This window comes from Microtus ochrogaster, linkage group LG4 (genome assembly GCF_000317375.1).
Source record: "Microtus ochrogaster isolate Prairie Vole_2 linkage group LG4, MicOch1.0, whole genome shotgun sequence".
In the NCBI taxonomy this organism is placed as follows: Eukaryota; Metazoa; Chordata; class Mammalia; order Rodentia; family Cricetidae; genus Microtus; species Microtus ochrogaster.
The window spans coordinates 52,908,402-52,932,726 of NC_022030.1; the positions used below are offsets into that span (position 1 = coordinate 52,908,402).

At 42.2% G+C, this 24,325-nt stretch overlaps 1 protein-coding gene across 2 annotated transcripts in view; it reads left to right on the top strand.

The window, feature by feature from the left end:
• The window catches only part of Pax3 (paired box 3), a 96,232-nt gene extending 72,554 nt beyond the window's left edge, over positions 1-23,678 (top strand). For both annotated transcript variants that reach the window (XM_005361553.2, XM_005361554.2), the window contains exons 6-9: positions 4,042-4,207; positions 5,001-5,215; positions 22,907-23,153; positions 23,644-23,678. In XM_005361553.2, the coding sequence (XP_005361610.1) occupies positions 4,042-4,207; positions 5,001-5,215; positions 22,907-23,153; positions 23,644-23,678 (663 nt within the window). The remainder of the gene's footprint in view (positions 1-4,041; positions 4,208-5,000; positions 5,216-22,906; positions 23,154-23,643) is intronic.
• The last annotated feature ends 647 nt before the right edge of the window (positions 23,679-24,325 follow it).

The following is a 24,325-nucleotide window of genomic DNA, read 5'->3' on the forward strand; positions in this document are numbered from 1 at the left end:
AACAAGAAGTAGGATCAAAACCCAGTGCCATTGTCCTTGGCTTCTCAGCAGCCCTCATTGTCCGCCATATTCAGAGAGTCCAGGTTAATCCCCTGCTTTTCGAGTCACAATCCAGCTGGCATTGGTGAGCTCCCAATAGATCAGCCCCACTGTCTCCGTGGGTAGGTGCACCCCTCTTGGGATTCTTATTCCCTACAACTGGAGCTGGAGATGGTTGTGAGTCATCACACGGGTACTGGGGAATTAAACCCAGGTCTTCTGGTGCTCTTAACTGCTTAGCCACCCCTTCAGTCCCTAAGAAGGAGACATTTCTAACCACTGTAACCAAGTCATAAATTCTCTCGACCTGTTGGGGATGGAACCATCCTGGATTATGTATTCACAGTAGATTATGTGTTGATTGCCTGTTAAGAATTGATAATTCGCTGCTGAGTTATGGAAGGCGCCCACCCGAGTAGCGGGATTACTTTTCTCCTTCAGCTATGTATAGGGTGATGACAACATTCCAGTATCCCATGCTCGCTCTGTCGGCAAAGGTATTGAAAATAAAGGTCATTTCAAGGGCAACTTCTTTTTCCTGCTGGAAATTAAAGATGCTGCCTGAGTTTCAAAATACAAGGCAAAGGCTGAGTCCCGTTTTCAGCATTAGTCTGTTTTCCCTTTAAGTGATATGTCTGGCCGGCATGGGTGGGTTGAGAAGCACAGAAGTTAGCATTGGCTGGATCATTAAAAAACCTCCAATTAAACACCCAGAGGAGACAGGCAGGCTGGTCCTCACAGGCCCTGTTTTTCTCTCCATGTATAGGGAGCCTCAGCTTAAATGTTAAGATTATTTCCTTTGGGAATCCTGAACTTCCAGTTGAAAGTTTGTTTTTCAGTAAAGCTTTGTTTCCTCGACTATTTTTCTTGACTTTTTTTTTTTTTTTTATAATGCTTGAGTTTGAACTTGAGACCTTTTCGGTATAGGAAAATTCTTTATCATTGAGGTATACATCTACAAGCTCCTTTCTGTCACTTTTTTTTTTTAATCGTAGCTATAACAGGTACTATGCAATAAACCTTTAAAAATAACCCCTTGTGGGCTTGTTCTATATCTCCAGTAATTACTAGTGTCAGTTTGGCAACATAAAATGAGCACAAACTTCAAATCCATAGCCTCTTAGTTTGTTTAGATTCTGTCTTTTGAAGGTAATCATGGAAAGTGATGATAATTGTTCATCATTACTTGGGCAAAGACGACCTCTCCTTCCTTCCCTTCCTTCCTTCCTTCCTTCCTTCCTTCCTTCCTTCCTTCCTTCCTTCCTTCCTTCCTTCCTTCCTTCCTTCCTTCCTTCCTTTCTTTCCTTCCTTCCTTTCTCTCTCTCTCTCTGTTTTGTTGTGTTTTTGTTCTTTTTTTTTCAATACAGGGTTTCTCTATGTAACAGTTTTGACTGTCCTGGAACTCACTTTGTAGATCAAGCTAGCTTTGAACTCTGCCTCCTGAGAGCTGGGATTAAAGACATGTGCCACCATGCTTGGCTTTAGACCTCTACTTTTTGACATTGGTCTATAACATGGGTAGAATGCTCTTTGATGCAGTGGAATGCTGAGCTTCTTGGGAACTCAGGCATAGCCAGCCCTGGTCAATCCAAGCTGGTTTATTAATCTGAAGGTTCTAGGAGTCAGAGGGTAGAGGATTGAACAGCCTGCTTCAGCAATAGCCAAACACAGGGTTCTGAGTGCCTCATGGAGGGGTGCATTGGAATTCAGAATGATGACCACGTGGATGAAATCGCCTCAGGGCATCTCTAGGAGTTCATTTCTTCCAGTATAGCATGGAAATTTGGAACTCTGTGGCATGTAGTTGATTTTAAATTCCAGAAGGGTCTTTTGAACTTGTCGCTTTATCATGTAATGTTTGGTAGGGTATATGGTATATGGTAGGGTAAGTACCTTCAGGCATGAATTCTCACCCCTAGACTCTTCCACTAACATGAATGATGCCAAGCCCTTCCTTGGTTTTCTTCCCATGATGCCTCTGGGAGTCATTAATAGTTTAGACTTGCAGAGAGAAAACACAACCAAATGCCAGCTTGAAATAGAGCATTCATGGTAACATTATACCAGGTGGCAATTTATCAAGCCAAGTGATGCTCTGATTCAATTATTTATTCACATGGGAAAATACTAGATAACATTATTTTTGCCTTGGAAACATAAGGGGTATGAAAAGATAATATTTGGGGCTGGTGAGAAGGCTCAGTGGGCAAAGGTGCTTGCCACCAAGCATGATGACCTGAGCTCAAGCCCTGGTACATACAGTGGAGGGAATGGACTCTTGCAAGCTATCTCCCAATTACATTCTAGGCAAGGGCATTCCCTGCTAAATTCTCTTTCCTTAGCCAGGCTTTGCTCACATCTTTCTACTCTCTACTGTGACCTCTGTCTAGAAGGATAATCTTTGTGATAATTACATCCAACTTTTAAAATGAGCAGAAATTTTGTTCCCACTCTGAAGTCTTTCTGAGTCTTTGACTTCCTAACACAGAACTTCTGTGTCCTGTGAGCAATTCTTCTGATCTCTGTGAAGGACGCTTGAATATGACCTCCACATTGCATCCCTTCCAATCCCTTCAGCCTCAAATGCGATGTGCTTCTTCTTGTTAAGTTTGGAGAACTCGCTATAAAATGCTAATACTTTTGGTTGGTAGGAGTCTCTTTTTGTGGTATGATAAATACTATGTGTACACCCTGGAAAATCTACTCCAAGTTTCACATTTTTTGTTTGTTTTTGAGGCACGGTTTTTCTGTGTAACACTCTTGGCTGTCCTGGAACTGGCTTTCTAGACTAGGCTGGCCTCAAACTCACTGAGATCTGCCTGCCTCTGCCTCCCAAGTGCTGGGGTTAAAGGTGTGTGCCACCACTGCCTGGTCGTTTTACATCTTTCTTACGCAGATTTAAATCATAGTTGGTCAACATCTTGAAGTATAGTAAAACTCCGTTTAACACCATTCAACATGTTAGACATTCAATTATATTTCTGGTTGATATCTTTTCCTCTTCTCCATTGACACACAAGAAGACTGGAGCTTTGAATTACTGGAAGACAAATTATTTTCCAACAGATTTTTTTCTGAACATAGGTGATTAGTACAGTGTTCCACACAGATTATTACATTGCATAAATACAGGCACCAAAAGAAACGAATTCCATTGCAAATACTGCCTTTTTTCTTTGAAACTCTTCATCAGCATCCACTCTAATTGAGATCAGAGTGATGGTTCAGACTTTGAAGAAAAGTGGTAAAATGGTTCTACTTGCATGAAGTTCTGTTTAATTCATGCGACGATCTAGGAGAGTGGTTCTCAGCATGTGGGTCGCGACTGCTTTGGGGGTCAAACGACCCTTTCCTAGGGTTTACCTAAAACCATTGGATAGCACAGATATCTACATTAAGATCATAACAGTAGAAAAATTACAGTTATGAAGTAGCAATGAAAGTAATTGTATGTGTGGGGTGTCCCACACCGTAAGGAATCGTATTAAAGTTCTGCAGCATTAGGAAGGTTGAGAATCACTAACTAGGACCTATACTTACACTGATTATAGACATACAGAAATAGACTGATATGAACACAAAGCCTAAGGCGTGGTGCCTGTAATTGGCAAGGTCAAACTTAGGACACGTGCCTTATGTGTGACTGTTGGTGTGTGGGGGTGTCCAAGTGACTCAAGATTCCCTGGAAGGCTGTGAGATGAGGGCAAATGACATTGATGGCAGCGGTAAAGAATGCTTACTGTGGTGACCCTTCCTACCAGGACCTGCCCAGGGTCCTTATCAGCTTTACTGATGCAAGTCTACACAGGGTCCCTGCAGCCCCCTTCCTGATCCCTGATATTTAACTTTCCTTTCACCCCAAAATACTAGAGAAGACAGAGGACTCTTGCTTCTATTTGCCTTGTCAGTAGGGGCCTTTAATCTGTTTTAGCATGAAAAATTCATTAAGAATGTACTATTATTTCATCAGTGAAATCCTCAAATTTTAAATTAAATCCATAGGTCTGGTTTAGCAACCGCCGTGCAAGATGGAGGAAGCAAGCTGGGGCCAATCAACTGATGGCTTTCAACCATCTCATTCCGGGGGGATTCCCTCCCACCGCCATGCCGACCCTGCCAGCATACCAGCTGTCGGAGACCTCTTACCAGCCCACGTCTATTCCACAAGGTATCGGAAGAAAAACAGGGTGATAAGGATGGAACTCCCAATAGCTTCCCATTGGCTGTTTCCCACAGTGATTCCTGCCTGTGATTCTGACAGTGACGCTGTTAGTGTGCCTATCATCTGACATCAGCTGTCCCTATACATACCTACCTTGTCTCAGAAGTAGTTTGAGCTATTTTTGATGCTCTTCAGATAAAACGTGCTATGCTGTAACACTAGTTCCATGTTTAAAAACAACGCAACTTTCCCAAACATACATGGGATTCTCCACACCCCCCCTTTTGTTAAAACCTGAGCACTGTATTTATATTGCTAATTGCAATCAACTGAGGATCTAGGATTATAACTAGTTGCAATAATAATTCAGAGAATGTGAGTGTTGGTAAAAAATTATAATTTATTAGGGCAAGAGGGAAATGGGGTCATGTTAAACTGTAAGACTATTGTTTCGGGGCTGTGAAAGTGTGTTCCCAACAGCTGGAACTCTGATGGTCTATTCATGCATTGTGTTCACTACCCAAATTGGCTTATTAGTGTTGCCAGTGTGGTATCTGAGAGTATCTGGGTATCTAGATGAGTGTGACCTGGGAGTTTCTACACAGTCATGAGCTTGGAGACATGCCACGATAGACGTTAACTGTATTTGTTGTGTGATTTCACAACTGAGCTGTAAGAAATGCACTTGGAGTTCTCACAGTATCTGATCAAATGGTAACTCCTATTGGGAACTTTCGCGTTGAACTCGCTCCGCTTGTCTACCAGAGAGCATCATGGTTGATCCTCTTCTTCGTTTCAGCCGTGTCAGATCCCAGCAGCACTGTTCATAGACCTCAGCCACTTCCTCCGAGCACCGTCCACCAAAGCACAATTCCTTCGAACCCAGACAGCAGCTCTGCCTACTGCCTCCCCAGCACCAGGCACGGATTTTCAAGCTATACAGACAGCTTTGTGCCTCCGTCGGGGCCCTCCAACCCCATGAACCCCGCCATTGGCAATGGCCTTTCACCTCAGGTCAGTCCTGTGTTTCTAGACAGATGATTTGCCGTTACCAGAACCAAATAGTCAATTCCCCGAGGCAGGGCTATAATGAATTGCCAAATGTAAACCATAATGTATTCTTTATACAAGCCACATGATTTCAGTTTTTGAGTTCCCTTTCTTTCTTCCCTTTCTACTGGAGGCTTCAAAAGTTGTAGCTTAGACTTAAAATTCAAGTGACTTCTAATGCAATCATGGGGACGCTGTGTTTATACTTAGTTGTCAAGGCGTTTGTCATATGTCTTGCCTGTCCTTAGCTCTGAGCTTTGGTGGAAAGCCTTACAGACTTGACAGGGTTTCTTTTCTTTTGGTTTTTGTTTGTTTGTCTGTTTCAAGTGATATTTGGTCAGTTGACAGAATTTTGAGGAAAAACCCTCATCAGAAAACACCAAAGCCCTGACATGACAATTGGGGGGAAGCAGTAGGTAGAGGGAAGGGGAAGTAAAGAGGGGGAGGGGGAGGGGAAAAAGGCAAAGAGGGGGTGGGAAAGTAGAAGAGGGAGGAGGAAAGGAAGAAAGAAAGGGAGAAGGAAGGAGGGAGGGAGGGAAGGAGGGAGAGAAAGAGAGAGAAGAAAGAGAGAGAGGGAAAGAGGGAGAGGGAGAGAGAGAGGGGGAAGAGGGAGAGAGAGAGACCCAGCTGAGGACTGCAGAACCTGGAATGAATGAGTTATAAGAACACAAATTAGGGAAATTGCTAGTCTTTGGGTCTGTATAAATATTTGGACGTTGTAATTGTTTTTGTAATTTGCATTGGACTATGAGTTTTTCTTGAAGGATTGTATTAATAAATTGCCCTGATAATTGCATGTCAGAAGGATGGTTAAATTTTCTACATGTGGCATCTGTCTGGACTTGACATTATTAGCAGTTGTTTAAATACAGATAGCTTGATTTTATTAGAGAGAGAGAGAGAGTGCGAGAGAGCAGTTGGCCCAGGTGGCGAGGAGAGCCACCCACTAAATTTGGAGAAATGTCACAAAGGGATTGCAATCTATAATTGCAATCGAGGATCTCTTTGGGGCTGAGAGCAAGAGTTTTTAACAGCTTTATCTTTTCTCTTCCTCCCTTTTCCTCTTGGTGGTTAGAAAAACAGAGAGAAGCTCAGAATGACACAAATGAAAAGTGAAAAGACAATTATACTCAATTACACACTAATCACGGGCTATCACCGCTGCCTAAGCACCGAGAGGGTATTCTAATAGGCAGAAAATGAGATTTTAATGGCACAAAGGGTGGCCAAAATAACGACTCATATATCTTCGCCTTCCCTGGCTTCTTCAACTTGTGGTGTGCGTCTTCGGAGTGGAGCTCTTGCGCTCTGTGTAACGGTGATAACTCCGAGCAGCTGAGAAGTTCAAAGCCATGGGAGTTGAAAAGACTGGATGGCAAAGGCAATGAAATAAACATTTCCGCCTCAAGGCAAAAGTTCATAAATCCTTTTTTGTAAGAGTAAATGTAATTAAGTTTTATAGATTCCTATAGCACATCCTGGGCTTAAAAAAAAGAAAGAAAGAAAGAAAGAAAGAAAGAAAGAAAGAAAGAAAGAAAGAAAGAAAGAAAAGAAAAGTAAGAGGCTGCTTTTTCAACCTCAGCAGGAAAATAACAACATGAAAACAATGGAAGCCTCTTACAGGACTTTCGGCTCCTTTGATTTCTAAGTACTGGCATTTGGGGATGCCATTTCACATGACAATGACAGGCTTCTGCCAAAACAGCCAGCTTTGCAACACTTGGAATTCTCCTGTGGAAACTCCTTCCAGAGATTAGGAGCAGTGTGGAAAGGGTCTGTAAGCTTTAACATCACCACTCGGAGGCCAGAAAACAGCAAGCTAGTTTTTGCTCATTTCATTTATTTTCATGTGTCCTGGTGTTTTGTCTGCAGGTATGTCTATGCAAGGGTGTCAGATCCCCTGGAACTGGAGTTCCAGGCAGGTGTGAGCTGCCATGTGGGTGCTGGGAATTGAGTCTGGGTCCTGTGGAAGAGCACCCCGCTCTTAACTGCTGAGCCGTCTTTCCGGCCCCCTTTTTGATGGTTGGGTTTGGATGAAAGTTTCCATGGGAGTAATGTGTGACCAGAGCTGCTTCTGTGAGAGGCAGGATTCCATCAGGGGGTCTTGTAAACTTCAGTCGTAATGAAAATAACACGAACTTGAACTCTGTATGCAAACTGGTTAATCTCTTGTGCGCAGTGGTCTGGGAACAATGTTATAGCAGTATTTCTTAAGTGGATGTGTTAGCAATTGGTCTCTGGCCATTAAAGCTCACCTTTAATTATATTGCAGGTTTTCAACTGTCAGTGACTCCAGACCTGGTGCCAGGGTAGGGTCACTTCATATCGAGCAGTGGAAAAATCTCACAGGCAATTCCACTCCTGTATTTCTTTATTTCATCTTCTATACTACATCAGCTCCGTACTCACATTTGTGATTAACTAGTGTGCCCTATGTCTCTGCCGTAGACGATCAGTAGGGTTCCATGCTGACTTAGTTCTTACAGCATTCCCAAAGAGTCAGGAAAGAAAGAACAGTGTCCCTCAGTTCAAGTCGAGGACGAGACAGGGAGTGAGCGGATCTGCACCATCCAGACATATTTATTAAATAATGGAGAAAAAGACTAGACCTCAGATTTTGACAGCCCTTCGGACTCATTGCTTCTTAACAGTGCTTTTGTGGAGGTGAAAGATGCCTACAGTGGTTGTCTGGCTTTATTAGACATTAGTCTAAAGAAAGTTAGGACAAACCCAATTCTAACAACTTGGTTTAGTTGCACCTGAGAGGAAAATAAGAAGACAGCAGTCGATGGTCTTGTGGTTTCTGCGTTATGGAGACCCCATTACTGACGCATTGGCTGGATCATGTGATCCTAAGAACAGAACTGGTGTGACTGTCACTCCTCTTATTCACCACCTCTATCTTGTCACCTACTTAGCAGGTAATTCAATGGCAGAACCAAAGGTTGAAATCCACTGTTAGTATAAGGGGGTTGGAACTAGATTCTGGGATTTCTGACTGCTGGTTTAGGATCTAGCTTATTATGAATGGAAAAGAAGTACTCTTCAAAACAAAGCAGAGACAGGATTTTAGTCACATTTGAAAACATTAACAGATAGCGGACAATGAGGACTACTGAGAACTCAAGAACAATGGCAATGAGTTTCTGATCCTACTGCACGTACTGGCTTTGTGGGAGCCTAGGCAGTTTGGATGCTCACCTTACTAGACCTGGATGGAGGTGGGGGTTCCTTGGACTTCCCACAGGGCAGGGAACCCTGATTGCTCTTTGGGCTGATGAGGGAGGGGGACTTAATTGCGGGAGGGGGAGGGAATTGGGTGGCGGGAAAGAACAGAAATCTTTAATAAATAAATAAATTTATATAAAAAAAGAAAACATTAAGAGAGAGACTGGTTTCCTAAGTTTGTTTGTTTTTTTTCCAGTGCTGGAGATGAATTTAGTTTTTTAATTTTAGATTTATTCATTTTATTTTACGTGTCTGTGTGTTTGGTCTGCATGGATGTTTGTGCACCACATGCATTCCTGGTGCCTGCAGAGGCCAGAAGAGGGTGTTGGATCCCCTGGAACTGGAGTAACTTTTGTGAGTCACCATGTGGATGCTGGAAACCGAACCCAGGTTCTCTGTAAGAGCAGTTAGTGCTTACAATTGCTGAGCCTTTTCTCCAGCCCCTGAATTTATGTTTTTAGTTTAGGCTAATTTGGAGTTTTTTTTTTTTTTTTTGTTAAGTCTGATTGATTTTCACTTATCTTTTCATTTCTACAAGTAATAAAAATATTCCATGCTGACTGTATAGAAGTTCTTTCAGGAAAACCACTCATGATATTTTTGTACCTTGAATCTGGGTTCTTTTTATATCTTAGGCCTTTCTAAAAACCGAGATAGATGGTAGTGTATAGATTTTTCATCTGTTGGAATGTTCTTTTGAATTATTGTGGCCAGTTCATTGCAGCTCTTCTGGGTGGAATCTATGCAGCATATCTAAACTATTTGTGTATTCAATTTGACATTTTCTCCGGGACCAGTGTTGGCACCTTGTTCCCTACTAAAACTGGCAGGAAATAGAATGTGTGAGAACCAATGTGCAATGGATATTTTAGTATTTTGTTTATTTTTCATTTTGTTCCTTGTTTCCCCTTCTTGACATAGGTCTCGCTCTATAGCAGGTGAGCCTGGGACTTGCGGTGTTCTTTCCGCCTCAGTCTTTCGTTGCTGGAAAATACAGGTGTGAGCTACTCTGGTTGATCGAGTTCTAGTTTTTTGATAAGGAATTGGTGGACACATCATTTTCCAAATAATACCTCCCCTCTCTCTATCTGCCCTCTCTTGTTATTCTTCTTGGAACACGAGTCACACGGTTTTGTTTCTCTGCCACTGCCTGCTTGTCCTGTGAGCCTGGTCGAATGTTTTCACAAATGGAGAGGCTGGCCTCCCATTTGCTAGTAAAGGCTGGATCTGTCAGGACACTTGAGGCCAGATTCTCAGAGATGGACAGGGGCAGGACAGGCTAAAACTTCAATATTTCCTACCTTCTGACTAGTTGTCTGACATATTTAACCTTTCCACGAGATGGGGCTCAGAAGAGAGGATTCGGTATGCCCTGAGGAGACCACCCAACTCACCCTAGTGAGAACTTCCCCTGGTAGCAGCAACCTTCTTTGGAAAGGTTATATTCTCTTGCTGCAAGGACCATGCAGAACCTGCACGCACACTGATCATTGATAACCCTTTCTGCTCCCAGAAACTGATTTCAGTATCTTGTACACGTGTGGTCAAGACAGGGGACACTGACTTGGAAGTAGGATTACAAGGAAATATTGCCACACACTCAAGACATGAGGCTCATTAACATCTGGGCCATGTTCTTTTAATTAACTTTCCTTTGCATGAAATACTACCCTAGGTGCTTCCCCACCCCCAAAACACACATAGCCAACACCCCCAACATGGGCAAATAGATTAACCAGCTTGCATAATTTCATGCCCCGCCTCTACCTATTTCTATAAACTTTCCAGTATTTGTCGACAGCTTCCCACAAGCTCTTGAGTAAAATGCACTCTCACTGGGTGACAGGGGGGCTGGGGAAATTCTCTGTTGCTCTGTCATCTATGGAAATGGTCAGTTTGGCAGCATTTAGAGTTCATCATCAATTACAAATGATTCTTCAAATTTTCTGGGTTTGGTCAAATCTAAAACACATTTTTTTTTTTTTTTTTGTCAAGCACTTTTTCGCCTTAATTTTTCGAACTGTGTATTTTAGGGAACATTTGATCCATATGGTTTTCATTCATTTACTCTTATATCATTGAGGGTTTTTTTTTTGTTTAAAGCCCCCTCCTTCTTAAAGGGAGGAAGTCCTCTTTGCAACTTCAGAGGCCATAAATTCTGAGATCTAGTCAATCCAGCAACATTTAAAACTACATTTGGTATAAATCTGGGTCATTATGAGTACATTTTATGTTTAGAGCAGACACGGTTTCATTCTCACTTATGAGTGAAACCAATGACAAAATAAGAAAATAGGCTTAAATTACAAAAAAAAAAAAATGTTTTAGAGAGCATTTAACTGTTACTAACCAATCCTGAGGTCAAAGCTGCACCCAGAGGCCGTCTTTCAAATTTTGTTCAGGTCTTGGGTAAGATGAAATAAAATAACCCGTACACCTGTCCTGTTTTATGGCTAATCTACCAAAGGGGAACATTTCTCATGAAGAATTGTATAACAGCTTGAAAATGCTTGACTGTCCTCTTGGCACTCAGCACATCCGGAAGAAAGGGTCGGTCTGTGGATCTCATCAGATTTGTTGTTCATCCATCTAAGTCTGGTTGAGCTGTCACACACTTGTAGTGTTGAGATCCCAGGCCTGGAGCCTAACCAGAAAAAAAAAAAAATGGAAGGATCATTGCACTAACAAGATGGCGATTGATGGTGTAAGATGCCAGGATCGACTTCTGTCCTTATTCACACTTCACAAAAGAAAGCCTTTACCTCAAACACCTACCCAGTTGCTTTTAAAGAAGAATGTTAAAATTGAGATTATTAGTGTGTAATGTATGTAAATTGCATATTTGGTGTCAGTTATGCTTATTAGGCAGTTTCTCTGTTTCATGCATATATGTATTAGGCTATCGTGCCTGGTCCCATTTCAGATTAGATTCCAATCGCTCACTGCAGTTGCTTTTGATAAACATTTGCTAGTAGTGCTGAAACTTATCAAGGTGAAGCAGCTAAGTGTCAATATATACATTAAAGTCAAGACTGCTTTGGATTTTGCTTGTACTTTTCTTTGGACCCAGAGTTAATCATGATCCCACATTCTTTAGCAGCAAGGCAGGATGGTGGTGGCTTGTTCTCAAGATCTAAAGAAGAACTCACCCCAGGCCAGCTTATTATATGGATAGACTATGGCCATTAAAATAAACTATTAAAGATAGTTACAGTGGCTGCTTTTCTGTTTCATAAGTTTTAATGAAAATCTTACAACCATGTATGGGAATTTCTTTGTGCCCCCCTCCCACTTCGCCTTCGTGCTGTTTCAGGTAAACACAGTAAGGTTGGATTTGCTGGGACAGCCAGCTCTCATTTCAAGAGAGCTGTTTTTTGTTGTTTTTTTTTTTTCTGGACATTTTTGGGGATACATTCCAAAGCTATTTGAGGCGACTATTATTGAGAAGCCATTTGTTTGGCACACTGGACACATAGATTGCTGATCCGATTCTGTACCTTCGGCTTACCTTTTATTGCTTAGAAGAACCAGACAAGCAGGTGGTGGGTCACACTAAGCCAGTCCCCAAAGGAGCCACTTCCTTCCTTCACACTTTCCAGAAACTCATCCGTGGAGGAAAGAGGGGTGATTTTGATTAAAGAGATTTGTTGGGTGTCAAACAAAGCTGGGATGGAGACACGTTCCGTATGAAAGTGGCTGGCTCTCCAAAGCCCCCACATCTTTCTGGTTCTTTTCTAAACTGGCCCACGAGCTCATTCCCAGAGCCTGAGAAGCCCTGTGTGTTTATGAAGACTCGAGGCTGTTTACGATCATAAATGAGCCTGTTTCAGCTACATTAGAAGAGCTTGGGGTCATTTGTGTATTCCCAGCAGGCCATATTCTGCTGGGGGGTGAGGGGCATGAGCTCCGCAGTAAATACACTGCCTTTAAATCCTTTGCTGAATACATACAGGCTGCCACTGACCTGGTGCCTTGAATTTTGCTCTACAGGCTGAGGTCCCTGCCCTCAAAGACAGGAAGAGGACCCTGGCTTCTGCTGACTTTCGTTGTAGCCTCTAGACTTATGTAGATTTGGATAGTTGTGAGAATAACAGTGAGTGGATCCAACTCTCCTTTTCATAGACAGAGAGGAAATGGCAGCCAATGACAGCTTCAGGAATCAACGATCGCGGAGAGCCACAGGCAAACCTTTTCTGCTGAGTTCATTTTTGTGTATCTGCTGAGTTGATTTCAACAGCAATTCTCTCGGTTCTGTACATTAAACAAATCAGACAATGGCCTGTGGTCTTTTAGACTCGTTTGAATTCCTCTAGCCACTGAAGAGCAGAAGAAAAATTGAGGGTGATTGCTTAGCTTATGACTAAGTTACTAGGATGAAAAGTTTGTCTTTGTAGTGAGCAGTTTACAGAAGAGCCGTGCTAGGTCCTCGCACGAGGCCTATGGTCTGAATCAATCCTTTATATGCGGTTGGAATGCGATGTAAAGCTTTTAATTTATTACTGCATTTGCGAAATGGCAATATCTAGAGAAATCTGAATACTTGCATATTTATTCAATTACGGGCTGAATGTATGCTCTGTGTTGCGAGCACAGAAGACTTGATTCAGTCATTAGTTGTGTACTGTTTTTTGTTTTTGTTTTTTTTTTCCCCTTCCCTTAAAGAATCTGTCTGGGTTTCATCAGAGGTGTATATTTTTCAATGTTTAGTACAATATTTAAAAATTGCTTCAGGCATTCAACTTGAGGATAGTAAACTGGTTTTTCTGAGACTAGTGATTGCAATGTCCCAATGACCAACGGAAGAGATATCGAGCTGGGAGACTTTTTAAGATTGCACCACTGGAAAAACATCTCTCTCTCTCTCTCTCTCTCTCTCTCTCTCTCTCTCTCTCTCTCTCTCTCTCTCTCTCTCTCTCTCTCTCTCCCTTCAATACACATAGAAAATGTGTAGTGCTGGATTAGGGTAATTGGTTTTCTGATACTCCTTTTTCTTTGAATTGGCAACACCCAGCTTTGAAATATTCAGTTATTTGTTGACAACTGTAATTATACTACCATGCCATAATGTTCTGTTACTTTTTATATCCAATTGGACCTGTGAACCCATGATCCATCCTCTCTGTACCCCTCTGTCCTCCTGGCCTTTCTCCCATACCTTTCTGGAAATGCTATTCTGTTTTTTTTGTTGTTGTTGTTGTTTGTTTTGTTTCTTTACTTTTTAGTTGGAATTTTGAGCTTACACATGTAACCGAGAATGTGGGAAGCTGGGCTTCTTTCACTTAGCATAGGAGACTATGCATATTTTGGAGATGGGCAGATGGCTCAGTGGTCTTGCTGTCCAAGCCTGTGGATCTGAGTCAAGAGTATACATCTTTAGTCCTGGGGCTTGCAGGCCATCCAGACTACCTAGTTGAATCTGCGAGCTTCAGCTTCCAGGTGTGACCATGTCTCAAAACTAAGGTGAAGAGTGATGGAGGAAGACATCAACCTCAACCTCTGGTCCCTAGTCCCTACATGTATGAAAATACACATGTATACCTATGTGCATTCATATGCACATTCATATACAGTGTGCTTTGTGGAATCACATGTTGGTATTTCTAGACTGAAGGGCTTTTTTTTTTTTTTTTTTTTTGGTCACGAGACACTATATAGCCAGTCCTTAGTGCTGAACTAACAGAGGTGTCTTTTACAGAAATAATGGTTCTATTTTTTTCTTCTCACAAAATGCTCATGTGTCTTTGAAACATCTTGCACTTAGAAAGTTCTAGTTAACCTAGTATAATCTACTCTGAGATTCATGCTTGGCTGGCCGCTGTGGAACTGATCCCCAGGCTGTGTGCCTCTGTGGACCACCCTCCCAACCATCAGGGTCAACTCTCCTCTAACTCTCGGGCAGGATTTCTCATTTTCGCCTCTGTGAAGGCTACATGGCTATATTTATAACTTGTTGAAGAGCGAACTATCAAGGTTTAAAGGAACATTTCCTAGGAAGTAATGGGTGATTGATAACACAGGTGGAGACCAACTCACAGTCCATTTATCTTTAAAATGGTTGGCTTTTGCACAGGTGAATAAGTGATTTTAGTTAATGTCAGATGTGTCCCCTGTCCTCTGCCTCCACATGGTCTCAGTCCTCTGAGAACTTGGGTGTGTGTGGGAGGATGGCTAATTTTAAAGAGAAGGCTAAAAACTGTCTGCTAACATTTAGTTAGGGCAGATAAAGCGACGAAGGAAGAAAGAGGTCCTTGCTAGTCACTTGGCTGTGGTCTGGGTGTAATTCCCTGATCTAAACAGAGCCCCACGGTTAAAGCCGCTGGATTTCAAACCATCTTCCATCTGATCGGAACTCTGGGTATAGGGAGAAGGGAATGACCATATCCCACTTCCTTTCTTCAGGAAGCCAGAGTTGAACTCACTGCAAGGAGGCCGCATGGGTTTCCCGTTTATTGGAAGCTATTTGTGAGTCTCAGATTGAGCTATGTATGCACTTAGAGCTCAGCGAAGTGAAGTTTGCTTGGGTAGATGCTTATCAGGGTGGATCTGCTCTGCATTTCCTTAAATGCACTTTTAGTTTATAGGAAATTAGAGAGAAATTCCAAAATACTATCTCATTAAAGCGCTGAAGGACGCCCAAGCATAGAGACTTTGCTTTCCATACTTAGACTCCTCAGTCCCAAAGGGTCAATTAGCGTTTAGCAAACATATCCTGAAGCAGTCACGGACCAAAGCTGGTGTATGTTTCATTTTCCACAGTCATGTTCTCAGACAGGTTGCTGAAGTGGTCACGGGTTTGAGGGCACACTCTTTAGAGGGCTACTGTGATTGTGAGAAAGTTCCTGAAATGAGAAGAACCAACAGCAGGTAATGCCATTCCGTGGGGAAAGAGTTTGCGACTCAGCGTTAGGTGATGAATGAGGTTGCCTGACCCACATCTGTTTTGCATTAGAATGGAACATTGCCCTGACATCCTCAGGAACATTTGTCAAGATTCCCTGGACAGAGCTTCTGTAAATTACATGCTGCGAATGTGTCAGGGTCAGATAAGAGGATATCATTAACTTCCCAAGTTTACTCAGGACTCTCTCAGTTTCCCGTAATATGCTATGGGCCAACAATTTTTTTTCTTGAGGTATTTTGTTATATTTTTCATTCATAGAAGGAAAAAAATATGTGTCTTATCCCCCAGTATTGAAGTATTCCTTTCTCATAAATCATATTAATTATAGACATGGTCCCAAAGCATATTAAATGCAGGCATGCGTAAATGAATTAAAACATATGAGAATTTTATTATGTCCATGGTGAGTCCAACATAGCCTGGGATCTGTTGTGTTTAACAAGCAGACTTTTTCATCTGGGTAGACGGAATTTCTTAATGGAATTTATTTGCTCATTTTTTGATGATAGGTAGATATGACAGAATAGTTCATCATTGATTAGAAGTAAACTAGAATCACACACATGCACATATGTGTGTTCGCATCGCTGGCATTTCTAGGCTATTTGCCTTGATTTATATTTCATTCATTAGTCCTTAGAAAAATTTGCTTGACTGAGGATGTAGCTCAGTGGTAGAGTGCTTGCCTAGCCTATATGAGGCTTCAGGGTTGATCCCTAGCTCTTCAAAATAAAAACAAAGATAATAATGATGATGATACGATGATGATGATGATGATGATGATGATGATAAAATCATTAAAAAGTGCATGGCTGTCAACTTAATCACTTAGCGCTGCTGAGAAACAGACACTGGAAAGACTTTAGAAACTGGATTTGATCTCTGTGCTCGGTCTCGGGACAGAAGTTAGAGTTTAGTCAGGCTAGTTCTCACTGTGCACTTTGCAAATGTAACTTGGAAGTGTGCGTAGCACGAGAGACCCACGTGTCTGGCACTCAGTCTCCCTTTCACCCAGCATTAAGCATTGCTACTTGTAACATGTGAGCTAAAATTAAAATAAAATAAAATAAAATAAAAAACCCCGAGACTTCCTTAGCTAGGCAGGTTGCATATTTCTTTCTCTGGTTATGTAAAAGCGTACCTGGTCCTTTGCCTAACACTCATGATGGGTGAGAAGGTCACCACAGACCCCAAGGGAAACTCCTGCCTGAAGGCAACTTCCCTTTTTCTTACAGCTTTTCAAACAGACAGGACCCAAATCTAATTATTTAGATGCTAATCAACTGCAGAATAATTCCTAAGGCATTTGAATCTGAAGATGTTTTCAGAGAAGCAGTGCCTCCTTTAAAATTGAGGTTTTTCAGCCTCAAAGGTACACTTGTTAAGATTCAACCGTTAATGGACCCCCAGGAAACCTGCATTGGTATTCAATAGAAAGTTGATTTTTTTTCTTTTTGGTTTGATTTTGGAAATAAATCATATCTAAAATAAATTTGTTGTCAATAAGCTTCTGGAGGGAAGGGTAGAGGATTAACAGACTCAACAACTGAACAACACTGTGTATCACACACAACTACGTCACTGAAGCTTTCTTAAAATTAACTAAATGTGTGTTGTTAAATGCTAAATCAAAGGAACATCTGACTACTTGAGAACAAGGCGAATGAAGACAGGAACACGGATTCCTCCTAAGGCAAAAAGAAGAAGTGCCTATGCTCACCCCTAATTTGCTGAGTCATTTTGATTTCTGATAAGCTTTGAGCAAAGCCATGATGTTTGTGCCAAGGCAAATATTTTCCAGACACATCGTTTTAAATGTAAACCTTAATTTGGCCCATAGTTTTTTTTTTTTATCTTTTATATTTAATCTTACAATAGGGAAATTAATTCAAGAGAAATGTGGCATGAAGCAGTTGCTAAGAGTTGGTCTCTCCTGAACCATGTAATCTCCCAATCAAGATGTAAACAACCCATCCAGAATCCTGCAACTTGAGACTGAGCTGAAAGGGATCTTCAGAAAATGTCTCTAATAAGCGATGGGAGAGTGGGAGGAGAAAGTGTGAGGGCAGAGCTGCAAGGTTTGGGGTCTGTTTGTAAAGGCCACCCTGTAATACAGGGGGGAGGGAGAGTCCGGGCAACACCGCGGGGGCATTCAGAAATGTGCTTCATAGAGTGTTTTGTTCAGATACCTTGATTAAGCATTTTGTGCAACTGGACTTAAAAATAAAAGAGGCGTGGGCCCGTGAGATGGCTCAGTGCGTAAAGGCACTTGCCACGGAGACTGAGTTCCACCCCCAGGATGGACATGGTGCAAGGAGATAACTGCCTCCTGAGAGTTCTCCTCCAGTCTCCGTAGCCATGTGGAGTACTCCCAACACCCCACACCATACCTATGCATGTTCTTGCGTGCACATGTGCACACACACACACACACACACACGTACACACACACGCATTTGTATATATAGATTTCCCAAACAGTTAAAGAGACCCTCATCTTTTTACACACACACACACACACATGCACATGCACACACACTTATTTGTATATATAGATTTCCCAAACAGTCAAAGAGACCCTCATCTTTTCCCAATAGGAGAAAACCTTTATTTAAGAAAAGCCCTCTTCCTCCTTGTTAATCTCCCTGGGTTACCTGCCATTTCCTAAAAATGCGGTCGGCATCTGGGAGGCAGAGTGCAGTCACTTTGAAATCGTTTTCTTTGAAATTATTTTTGAAAACAAAGCAATTGTGCTCCCCCATTTTTTTTAAAAGCTAGTGTGGTAGTAGACATAGATTATTCATGGTATAAAGGAGGAGTCCAGGGATTCATTTTACAACAAGTGAAGGTTTTATTTCAGGCTTCGAACAACCAGCTGCTGAAGGGAAAGCATGATGGAGCGCATGGCATTCCAAGACCATGTGGGGGAGGGCTAGGAGGCTTATTTACTAACTTCTTGTTCATGAGGAGATGCTTCTACAGTTTCCTTTGAACCACACGAAGCATAAAATAGCTCTTAAAGAAACATACTTAAAAGTGTAACGGGACCCTTCCACAGAGATTTGAGGTTTTTGAATTATGTCAAGGGAAAGTAAAGCCATTTCTAGTGATCTATGCACTTCTCCCACAGATTTCCTTTTTAATTTTTAAATGACAGGTGATTAAAATGGCATATTCACATTCTTCAATATGAATTATTGAGACAATCAGGTGGCGGCGGCTCATGCCTTTAATCCTAACACTCAGGAGGCAGAAGCAGGCAAATCTTTGTGATTTTGAGGCCAGTCTGGTGGACAGAGCAAGTTCCAGGACAGCCAAGACTACCCAGAGAAATTGTCTCAAAAAAGTAACACACACACACAATGCAAACTACTGAGACAAATAACATGATAATTATTTATTAGTCTTTCTTCCCTTCTCCACCACTCCTCCGTCTCTTCGTTTTCTTCCTCCTCTTTTGAGAGTGGGTTTCTCTATGTAGCTCAGGCTGATTTTAATTTTTCAGTTTTCCTGCCTTAGCCTTCTGAGAGCAGGGACTTTAGGTCTGTGCCAGCGATCCCTGCTTTCCAGTCCTTAAGATGTGAGGATCACCATGAGAACAGACATTTGTGTCCCAGTGCTACCCTGTTGGGCTGTGGCAGGAAATGAAAGGGACCAGGGACAACGGGTTTCAAGTTCTCTTTCTTCCTTCACATTGGTCACAGGGTTGTGGAGCTAACGCCATTCCTAAGGGGGAAGCAGTTACTTCAGTCATTGCTTCTTCATTTGTTTGTTTAAGACAAGATTTCTCTCTCTTATAGCCTTGGCCGTCCTCAAACTCCCTATGTAAACTAGGCTGGTCTTGAACTCATAGAGATCTACTTGCCTCTGCCTCCAGAGTACAGGGATTAGAGGTGTGTACTTCTACACCTTGCAAATATTTAAGATCTTAAAGACTGTCTATCCGTTGTCCTGAATACAGTTGTATTTTCTCTTCTTTCAATTTTGTTCTATTTTTTCCTCCGTTACACAAATGCTGCAAAAAGTTGTTGCATGAACAGGCTCATAAGCTGAACCTTTGGTTAATGTCTGTTTCCCATCTTTAAGACTCTCAGTAGGCAAGCCTTAAATCCAAACATGTGGGAGGCAGAGGAAGATAGAGGCTCGGGACCAGCCTGGTCTACCTAGTGAATTTCAGGACAGCCAGGCTATATATGGAGATCCTGTCTCAAACAAATAAACAACAAACAAAAGAAAAAGAAAAAAAAAAACACCTCCCATTTTGTTTCCTCCTCCTTTTGGAAAAAGTTACTACTGTTTCCTTCAAAGTTATACAGCAAGAAATGTGTGGCAGGGGATTTGAAAATATTTATTACAAAAGTATATTTGTATAGCACATGGAAAAGCCACAAGCGCCTCAGCTCTGGAACTGTGACTGTATCTAAGTATCCCACATCTCCTTTAAAGTCACATATGCTGAACTGAGTTTTAGATAAATATCTTCCTGAAGCACACTGTTCATTTAAGATTTGATTCCTTTTTACCCAATACCAATGGGTATTTTCTTTCCGGGATGGATAGAGTCAAAATTGCCTTCCGTGTGTGCTTGTTTAACTTACACCTTGTTTGCAGCACTTACATGTCCCTCCCCTCCCCTTTCCTGTGCCATTACCCTCGTTTATAAGGAAAACCACAGTTCCCACTTTTTTGTTTGTCCTGTCTGCCTTTTTAAACAGGCCAGTGCATCAAGATGTACTTCTTGAGCTGAAAGGACTGTGCTTGCTCAGTACCGAGAGGTGCCTACCTCTCTTTCTTTGAGACAAGTTTCACATATCCTAGATGGGTCTCAAACTCACTGTGTGGCTGAGAACAGCCTTAAACTCCAGATTTTTCTGCCCCCACCTCTCCAGTGCTAGGGTTACAAACTTGGGTCCACAACATCCACCTATAAATATATTTTAAAGACTTTAAAGATAGACACTCCTTATTTAAATTGAAATAAGGTATTTTGTAAATTAGTGTGTCAACGAAAGGAGACAAATTTTCCAGGCACACACAGTACAATTATCTAAACAAGCTCAAAAAAAAGGAGAGGGAAGGGAAGGAGGGGAGGGGAGGAGTAAGAGGAAGAGGGGGACAAGGAGGAAGAGGAGGAGGAAGAAAAGGAGGGGGAAGAAGAGGAGGGAGCGTCCTGAAGGTGTAAGGCATCTAGGAAATAATTTAAATACATTCTTAGTTACATTTGAAAATTTCAAATGAAGTGAAGTTAGCAACAGTGTTGGGCAGGATCCCACTAGAAGCCATGTTTTAGTGATTGTCTTCCTGTAGCTGTGAACCTATTGATTGGCTCTTCATTTTGTTAAGGCCACTTGGTTGCAATCTCCAAGAAAACTATGCTTGGCTACCTGATGATTAAACTTTTTATTTTATTTTATTTGCACACTTATTCTATAGCTTACTGTGCTGCTTTGCCTGCTCTTGCCTGCCTTCTATGAGTTCCTATCAGTAATTAAAAGGGAGAACAGGGAGGAGAGTGGCTTTTGGATGGAGAAAGGCTTCCTGAAGATGGGTCAGTTTAAAACTTTATCAAGATTTTGTTTACTTCGAAGGTTATGCAAACTCTCCCCAAAGGAAGTTATGGGACCTTGTCTTCTAATTGGAGTACGAAGGCTCTGTGGGATGTCTGACTGCCTTCCTACATCACTGCAATACAGGCCTCTGACCCGGGAGTCTGTTGCCCAGATTGCCTGCTTGTAAACCTAACTTTGTGCTTAGCACAGGGGACTGTGGTCTGGGTTGGTTTTTATTTCGGCAAGACCTTGACAGATGGTTGAGCAGCTACGGTGGGCCTCATTTCTAACCTTTTTTAGTAGGACCTTTTTTGGGGGAGGATTCTTCACCCACTGGCAGATGTCTTCTGCAGTTGCTTTTTTTGAGAAAAGTCGCTTTCTCTCTTATGTGGATGTTTTCTAGTTTTGAATTAATTGCCCACTGCCATTTCATGATGAAAGGGTTGGGAGGGTAACGTGCGCATGAGTTTGGGAAAACTTCCTGGGTCTGATCTGATTGTTTCTGTTCTGTGATTACTGCTTCTTAAGGTGCCATTCTCTGGAGTCATTTAGAGCCCCCCCCATGTGTCTTTAAAAACAAACAAAAACAAAAACACAACACTTATCTGTAAACGGTGACTCTGTGGAGGAAGAAATGAAGAGCTGTTAGATGTAAGTGCTAAGAGAATCTTCAGATTTGCTTGGGCTTTTTGAGACAAGGTCTCACATTACAGAACAGGTCAATCTCCAACTCAGGTCCATCCTCCTGTCTCCACTTCTGAGGGCTTGGACTGTGGTCCTTAGCCACTGTGCCTGCCTGAAGAATCCTGGACCTTTTGTTTGACGCCCCTGCTTCCGGGCAGTGCTGGGCAGGAACGCAGCAAGCGTCACAGCTCTCGTTTGACTTTTCTCACAAATCAACGTGGAAAAGTGAGACTGTAGTGTGGATTTGATGAGGGAAGCACAAGGGAACGCTGGGTCGGGGGAGTGACTTCTAGTTGCTCACCCATGGACCAAAGAAGCTGTTTGGAGAAGCAACATGATAATGTCTCAGGATACATACACAAAAACTTGACTCCAGCGTGTGTGTGTGTGTGGGGGGGCAATGTTCAAACTCAGGGATTTCTCCATGTCAGGAAAGCACTTTGCCATAGAGGTACATCTTCAGCCCCAACTTCTAATTCACACACACACACACACACAGATATTATATATATGTGCATGCACACATATACACACACATATATGTGCGTACACATGTACACATATGCATATATAGATGCGCACCTATATGCACACACATATACACATGAACACAAATATATAAATATATGTACACATATGTATGTATAACACATGAACACATATACATGTACACATGCACAAACACACCTATTAATACATACATATATAGCACACATATTGTGCATGCACACATACAAGTGTATGTGCAAGTGACTTTTTAATTGCCTGGCTGGGATTAAAACTGTGTGATAAAGTACTTAGCATGTATAAGTCCCTGAGTCCAATCCCCAAAAGCACACATGCACACATACATACAGAAATGCACACACAAACACGCATGCACACACACAATCACTTGGGTGTCCAGATGTACGATATTAGGAGTTTTTCTATATAGACTGATCTAATGTCTCTGTCTCTCTGTCATTCTTGTCTTTACTTTTCTTTGAAATTCCAGTCTGATGTTATCACAGTGGACGGACGCGGCGTAATCTCTTTTTCTCTGTCTTCCTCTACTCCTTCCTTCTTGTCCTTCTCCCCCCCCCCCTTCCTTTTTCTGAAACTGCGGTCAGATGTTATCATTGGGTGAGGTCATGTGGCTGCCACTTTGAATCGAGGTCAAAGTCCTCAGAACCGTTCCTCAACAGATTTCTGAAGGCATAAAAGTTGGCCTCTCAAGATCTTTTGATGGGTCAGGGCTGCCATCTGTTTCTGCCCGCACTTTAACTTCTTCCAATCTGCCTGTTATTGCAGGTAATGGGACTTCTGACCAACCACGGCGGGGTACCGCACCAGCCTCAGACCGACTATGCTCTCTCCCCTCTCACTGGGGGCCTGGAACCCACGACCACGGTGTCAGCCAGCTGCAGTCAGAGACTGGAACATATGAAGAATGTGGACAGTCTGCCCACATCTCAGCCCTACTGTCCCCCAACCTATAGCACCACAGGCTACAGTATGGACCCTGTCACAGGCTACCAGTATGGGCAGTATGGACAAAGTAAGCCTTGGACGTTCTAGGGGGTAATTCCTCCTGGAAGGGAGGCAGATCACCTCTTGTCTGAGAAAGGGGAACTGGACGCATGATTAAGTCTTTCATCCCAGTATCAGTCTGGTGGCAAAGCCGGCTGATTGCTCCAGCACGGGCTCCCTTGTGTAATTATTTTCTTAACTGATGTCAATAACATCTTGCAGTTATTAATTGCTGGGACATAAAGCCGGATTGTCAGTAGGCAAAACACAGAGGTTGACCAAAATGAAATAACCTCTGGCATTAGAAACACATGTTCTTAATGAGGTCAGCGCCAGGATCATGTGGGGATAAGCCCAGGACACAGAGTTGTGTCAAACTTGTCTCAGGAATAAAAATATTAGTCTCCATCCTTTGATACCGTGGTATTAAATATGACATTGTCAGCCTGTAGCTGATCTTGCCCCTAACTGTGAATTGTCCCAGCGTGACCTAAAAAGCTGCGTGTGTTTCCTTACAGGTGCCTTTCATTATCTCAAGCCAGATATTGCGTAAGTGAGCTGTTCATTGGAGCAAAGCTGGCCCTGTTTCCGGCCTCCACAGACTAGACATGAAGAATCTTCTCAGAAAAAAAAAACCCACAAAAAAAACAAAAATAAATAAAATAAAAAAATATCAGCCTTTGGGGGAGGTGGAGACAAAAGAAAGTGATTGATTTTCTTTCTCCAGTAGTCGGTTTCAGATGCTTTGAACACATTGGAAACATGGCAGTAGAGATAAGGAAGACACACAGCTAGGAAATGCATCATTTTAAGCCAGTGACTGGCTACATGGCTAAATGTCCCCAACTCCTTGTTGTTGATCAAGAAGCTAAAACATTCCATGTCGGTGTGTGTGTGTGTGTGTGTGTGTGTGACAGAGAGAGTAACGTGAACTGGTCTGAGCAAGCAGAATGTTCTCATATATCATAGTTGAATTCTTGAAACAGAACAGGTTTGATGACCAAGGCTGACCAGGTTTATGACACTCATACTGCTTACGTAAGGAATCAGGAATGTGGGAATCCTTGACTTCGACACACTGGAAACTGATAGGAAAATCAACACCACCGTTTCCTAGGAAGCTAGACTAGAGGTGAAGGATCTCCCCGATAAATTATTGCCATTCCCTCATTTGTAATCTAGTTGTCAATCAGTGTCCCA